This window comes from Phoenix dactylifera, unplaced genomic scaffold, assembly GCF_009389715.1.
Source record: "Phoenix dactylifera cultivar Barhee BC4 unplaced genomic scaffold, palm_55x_up_171113_PBpolish2nd_filt_p 000332F, whole genome shotgun sequence".
NCBI lineage: Eukaryota > Viridiplantae > Streptophyta > Magnoliopsida > Arecales > Arecaceae > Phoenix > Phoenix dactylifera.
The window spans coordinates 90,088-97,103 of NW_024067795.1; the positions used below are offsets into that span (position 1 = coordinate 90,088).

General features: G+C 36.0%; 1 protein-coding gene across 1 annotated transcript; it reads right to left on the bottom strand.

The window, feature by feature from the left end:
- Positions 1 to 3,849: 3,849 nt before the first annotated feature.
- LOC103697500 (patatin-like protein 2) lies at positions 3,850 to 5,992 on the bottom strand. The gene is made up of 6 exons (XM_039118302.1): positions 5,774 to 5,992; positions 5,514 to 5,692; positions 5,126 to 5,315; positions 4,868 to 5,029; positions 4,491 to 4,793; positions 3,850 to 4,391 (listed from the first exon to the last, which is right to left on the bottom strand). Exons 1-6 carry the CDS (start codon positions 5,909 to 5,911, stop codon positions 4,155 to 4,157), a joined length of 1,209 nt encoding a protein of 402 aa, XP_038974230.1. The 5' UTR covers positions 5,912 to 5,992; the 3' UTR covers positions 3,850 to 4,154.
- Positions 5,993 to 7,016: the final 1,024 nt, after the last annotated feature.

Genomic DNA, 7,016 nt, shown 5'->3' on the forward strand with positions numbered 1-7,016 from the left:
ATTTGAATATTTGGCCAGTGAAAGCATCAAATGAACCTATACCCTTCCATAACTATTTCAATTTTTTTATTAAATGCTGTAAAAAAATATCAATATCATTACATGAGCTCTTATCACCTAGAATAACTATTGACAGAATGAGTGAAGATTGTTTCGTAAAGATCCATAGTGGCAAAGGAATCGAAACAATTAGCCAAGTGCTATATGTAGAACTAATCGTTCGGAATAGATTGAACTCGTCAGTAGCTAAACCTAGCCTAATATTGCGAACATCAGAAGCAATTTTATGATGCCTAACATCAAATGGTTTCTATGCTAAACTATCTGTTGGGTGTCTTACCATTCCATCCTATGTACAACCTTTATCATGCTATCCTATCGAAAAAGTTGTCTTCAATAATGTGTGCATCCTTTTCAATCTATGTATGAGAGAAAAAAAACTGTAAAACTTTGGCCGATTTATTTCTAGTTCGTGCAATTTCCACTTCATTCAACAAATTTTTCTTGTCTTCTTGATATTTTTTTCCATCGTGAAGATCCATATATTTGGCACAATTTTTTGTTAACATTTTTACTACAATATAAAATACAGTTATTCGAACAACTGTATATCTTTTCGTATCCAAGATTCAATTCTTTTACTAGTTTTTTGGCTTCATAAGAAGATGACGGCAAAGTAACACTTTCCAAAAATGCATCCATTAATAATAGAAGCAACATAGTGAAAGACTTACTAGACCACCTATTCAAATATTTCAAATGGAATAAATACACAAGAAAAAAATCTTCAAAAAATACTTACAACCTAGATATAGTTTTTAATCACAATCTTTTATTAAGTTATGATACCGAGTTGTATCATCATTAGATGAATGAATAGGTTTCTCAACATGCAGAGAATCAGTAAATGTACACTCATCACCTAATGCAGCTATTTCTTGTCCGCCACTAAAATCTATTAAATTTTCAATATCATGTCCAAGAGCATCTCTCAGTAAGCTCCTTATATCATATTCTCCTATAGAATTTCTTTCTGTGTTATTAGATCCAAAACTAGAGGTGTGTTCTATATAGGAGAGTTGATTACATAGAAATGACAATATCGCCTCTCTATGAAATACCCATTCACTATAACCTTTTAGAAAACCTTCCACACCAAATGTTCTTCAATAGTTTTTGAAGCAAGAGAAGAACAATTTACACATTTTTGATATGGACATAAAATTTTTCCATTCATATTAGCTTTCTCAAAAGTAAATTTAATAAAATTCTAAACTCCATCAAATATTCTTTGATAGATCTCGACTTATTTCTCCAACTTTTATCCATTCTATTAGAATACCAATTGAATTACAACTTATCTAAATAAATAAATAAATAAATATTTAATATAATATTTCCAGAAAATTATAAGGAAAAAGAACTTAGCAACTGACATGCACTTTATAAACTTTGATTGCAGTAAGTATATTCAATTCTTGACGCATGAGCCATTAAGTTGGTAAACTAATGAATATCAAAATAGATCAATGAAACAAGCAGTGATATTTAGAGGATAATATGTGTTTCATATAAACTGGAATATATACATAGTCTCATAATTAATATCTATATATATAAGTGTTGTATATATAGATACATATATATATACATCTGCATAATAAAACATATATACTTTTTCTCTATACTGAAACACACAAGCACACAGCACACCTAGTCTTCCTCTACCAAATTCTACGTCCAAATCCATAATCACGTTTTTCCTCGAGTCCAAGCCTTGGATATCCCAAACTTCATAGACCCCTCCTCCAAATACAAGAAACAAAGGATACAATTAACAAAGAGTAGCGATATCTTTAACTCAAACAACTCACAATCCACTCTTCAATAATGCCTACAATTTTAAAGACATGTAGGCTAGAATTTAAAAGGGATGGAGGATAAATATCAACCTCTAAATAAAGTTATCATGCAAGGTATTAAAACAAACAACAAACCCCATAGCCCCATTAAATTCAAAGTTTCAAAAACATTCCAAATAGTCAAACCCTCATCTTATCCAACCCTCTCATCAGTGCTTCACCTCCACTCCCCACCAAATTAGATTCCCTCCTCTTCATTCGAACGTTATAGAAGCCCAATCTTATTAAGCTCATCATCATGCCCATCCTCCTCTCAGCCCACTCCATTCCTTACCTCTATTTCTCTACATTGCTTACAACTCATAAAACTTAACTAGAGGCACTCCCCCATCGCTTCATGCTCCTAATGCCCTAGATCCTATTCAATCAGCTATCAACCAGGCAGCATGTGCGCTTAGACTCCGCCGCTTAGAAAAAAAAAATAAAAACAAAATAGAAGGAAATGAGGGTTCTTCCCCCAACTCATTGATGACAAACTACTAAGGGTTCCCCATGGTATCCAAAATGAACAGAAATAAATTGCGGCAGCTAATGCTAAAGAACAATCGTAAATAGCTGGAAGGATGAAAAGATGCAAGTGGACTAACCTTTTGTAGGATCGAGGACGAGGCGATGGAGGAGGAGGCCGGGCGAGAAGCGATGGAGGAGGAGGCCGGCGGAGAGGCTGGTGAGGGAGGAGGAGGTCGGGCGAGAGGCAAAGGAAGAGTAGGCCGGGGGCCTAGAGAGGCTAGTGACAGAGGAGGAGGCTGGGTGAGAGGAAGGAGGAGGAGGAGGCTAGGAGAGGGGAAGGTGGAGGAGGCCGAGGGAGGCAGTGGAGCAGGAGAGAAAAAATTTAGAAAGGGCAAGGCTGAGTTGAGCTAAGGTTTGTATGTTTATTGGCTTCCGACGATGCTTTAAAGCGTCATAGATTTTACGACACTTCAAAAAAAGCATCGAAAAAATAGTTTTAACGTGCCGATGCAAAGAAGCATTGCCGGAAACCATAACAAGAGAACTCTTTTATCTAGCATCGGCAAAGCTGAGCTCGCTTAATCTATTCCTGACACTTCTTTCTAGCATTGGCATAATTCTATCGCCTTTTCTAGTTATCCCAAAAACACCGATGATTTGAACCATTTTATGTCATCTGCTACCTTTAATTTTTTTACAAACTAAAGATCATATAATTTGGGGACCTCTAACATATGTATTAAATGGTCAAATTAAAAAGTTACTCGATGCATAGACTTGAGGTCCCAAAATTCCATTATTCAATCTACACTAGATCAGATCTGAGTGAAGATCTACTAGAATGGAGCCAAATCAAGCTTTTAAGTGCACGAGGCTCACCAAACTCCCATTGCGAACAAACTTGGGGTTTTTTAAATATGAATATTCTGTACAAAAAGAATTGTTTATATATGGTATAAGTTGTTTATGGTGTAAGTTGCGGAACATAAGATCTAATTGATTAAAAAATTTTGTTAGCTATTTATTTATTAGCACGAGTTGCATGATATTTTACCATATTATTTATACAAGGAAGAACAACGGCAACAAGTGACTTCAAATAATTGGAGCTTTATACATACATATATACATACATACATACATACATACATACATATATATATATATATATATATATATATATATATATATATATATATATATATATATATATAATTCAGAGTTTAAGGGCACGAGGCTTACCAAACTTCCATTGCGAACAAACTTGTGGTTTTTTAAATATGAATATTCTGTACAAAAAGAATTTTTATATGTGGTATAAGTTGTTTATAATGTAAGTTGGTGAACATCAGATTTAATTGATTAATAAATTTTGTTAGCTATTTATTTATTAGCACGAGTTGCATGATATTTTACCATATTATTTATACAAGGAAGAACAACGGCAACAAGTGACTTCAAATAATTGGAGCTTTACTGAGGTTTCCTACTACATTACTGGCAAATTTATTGAACTTGTTCAAACTTACAGCTTTTTCCTAATGATGAATACTCTGAGAAATTCCCATAATTATTCTCCAGTGATCGATAGCCTTTTATCTAGTCCAACAAATCACAGTCTTAGACATTCCATCCTCCCCCTCCCCTCTCCTTTCGACATAAACACACAGCTGTCGCAGGATTAGGAGGTTATTGTGCTCCAAGCAAACTTAAAATTACACCTTGGTAACGGAAACATATTGTGGGTTAAAAACCATTGCAAAGCAGGGCTAAGCCATGCTATCAGTTGTCACGCATCTCCCCAAACCTCAACCGTCTTTCATCAGAGAGACGCTTGGCTAAACGTGTGAGCGCTTCTTCATTGGTTACGTCCCCTTTGACCTCCTCAAACAAGCCAGTCTCCAAGTTCACCCTCGACACATGCTTCTTGAGAAGATCACTCCCAATTTGCACAAGCTTTAGCAAGTTCTCCTTTGTTGAGACGTCCACAGATGATGTGCTTCCAATCAAGTTGTCATCCTAATATTTAACAACGTGAACATAATCATATTCCTTGCCGCAACAGGGGAAAAGCTTCTTTTTCTTTTTTGCTCATCATGATAAAGTGGTAAAGTTTACCTGTATGCGAAGATAGTTTTCCCTGCAAGCGAGCGCTTGGAACATTGCACATAAATGGATATCAACCATATCGGCACTGGCTTGAGTAAAAGCGTTGATCAATGGCGTATCACCACTGTCGTACAACCATCCTAGTACACCCCATTTGGATGCCTCCTGTGCAGTGAACTTCTCTTCCAACTTTGCTGATCCGGTCCCAAGAGAGATTACAAGGAATTTGCTATAGTCCACTGGTTTGATGGAATGGAAGTCTTTGTTTTCCACACAGACCTCCTTTGCAATTTGGCTCATCGCTGCTAATGTCTGTTAAGTTATTGGATTATACGGTTAGAAGTCTGTTGTGTTACAAAAGATGATATCATTCTATAAACTCTTACTGGATTATTTGCTGCAACCCCTCCGTCGACAAGATTAAAGCTTTGTTTGTTTCCTTGGGCATCTTTTGTTTCAAAGTAGTGGGCAGGAAGATAGGTTGGAGCTGCAGATGTGCTAATGCATATATCAGATAGAAGAGGATTTTTCAGAGGTGTATTCCTTGCCTGCGCACAAAAAGGAAAATGAGACTTAAAAAAATGATGTCTTCATTAAACAAGCGTGAAAGGAGATCAGGTTATGGAGGGATGGTAGACTGATACCTCAAAGGTGGAAAAGACGGTGGGCTGAAGAAACTTAATATCAAAAGCTGGAATAACTATGTTAGTTAGAGCTTGATGAAGCCTTGATTCACCAAGTAATTCTCGTACTTTGAGGTGCAGATACTTCCCATCATATTTGGGCCCAGTGACTGCAGTAAACAACTTAGTAATTGAAGACAGAATCCCAGTCCTGCAAAAAGTAAAATTTTATCTCTTAGTCCCTAATAGAATGGGCAATTCGTAATTATATATGACACACCTATTACAGTCAGATCCATAATCAACATGCATGATGCCTTACAAATTAAGGTTAAATCTTTTGTTTCTCAATTGCTGCTTATTCATATGATGATCACAAAGGGAGTAAATCATAACTTGTCCTACTTACTTTTGAGGGAAAATCTTGGGGCAGTGCTCTAAATAGAACTTGGTGATATCCTTTGCGGCAAAGAGTGGGCGATTATCCTTATTGGGAGTCGTAAGCATTGCGGTCACTAGCCCTCCTGTACTTGTTCCAGCAATGATGTCAAAGTAGTCTGCTATCCTTGCATCCTTTCCATCAAGATCCTGCTTCCACCAATCTCCCATTAAGATCATATAGAAGTTTGGAGGAAAGAAGAAGCTTAAGAAAGATGAAATATAATTTACTTGGAGTTTTGATTCGAGGAAGGCAAGGATGGTTCCTGGGATTATGCCTCTTACACCGCCACCATCGATGCTAAGCACTGTGACCAGCCTTCCCTTACAAGGTGGAGGGTTTGCAAGTTTCCCAATCTTGCTAGCCATTCACTGAAACAGGCTGTACGGTTCAAAAAATAATGCTGTAGAGGACTAGTTCAGAACAAAAACTCGCCAGCTAGTTTCTCTCGATCTTCTAACTCTCTTTGATAATAGCTATTTATAGGCAAGGAGACGCATGGCAAAGCCATTCCGACGTAAAAAATTTGAGCATTTCACGCATGCAGAATGTGTTATTTTTTTAATGTAAAACACCTTTCACCTTTTTCTCAAATGCACATGGACAGCCAACTACCACCTAATATTTAGCCCAACAGTTTTGTCCTCTTCCATTGCATGCCACGTCCTCTTATTACCATTACCCTTCCATCTTTTGGCGGAAGGTAGGTTCCACGTACATCGTTGGATTTTAATATTATCATGCTCCTCTGCGTTCTGCCTACTGTAGCTGAGCACTGGTTGCCAATATATATGGGGTTAAAGATATATCCTCCACGTGGAACAAGATAACTATTAATAAGATGACGTGATGTGGTTGGCATGGATGCGATGGTTCTAAGTTATCCTCCGAAGTCAACATTTCGTGTTACTCGTGCTCTCCGTCCAACGATTAAATAATTTAAATTCAACAAACTTTGTGTACCATGAGCTAGCAAATACCTCAATTTGTAACTCCAAGTTGTCTCATCTTGCATTTAAGGGAACAAGCATGGGTGATCCAATCAACCTAACTCTACCAATGATTGATATAACTTTACTTATGATTGATTGATATAATACATCCCTCAAGATGATCTAACATAATGCCAACTGAAGCTAATATCATACAATCCTAGATGCACATTGGACAAGTTGATATATGATGGTGATTGATTTCTTTAAGGGATAGGTTGTAATATACATAAATTATATTTTATATAATAATATAGACTACTCATTATAAGAAAGTATAGAATCCATAATATTATTTTTATGATATTTTTGAAAAATTCTGAAAAATAACATTTTGCCCTACATTTTTGGTAAATTGCCGGGTTTTAGTTTATTGCTCATCTTTATAATAAAATTTTCAAAGTTGAACATTTTATTGCTCATCTTTATAATAAAATTTATCTTGTATTTGTTAAAAATTATCAGAAATTAGTTTCTAGAT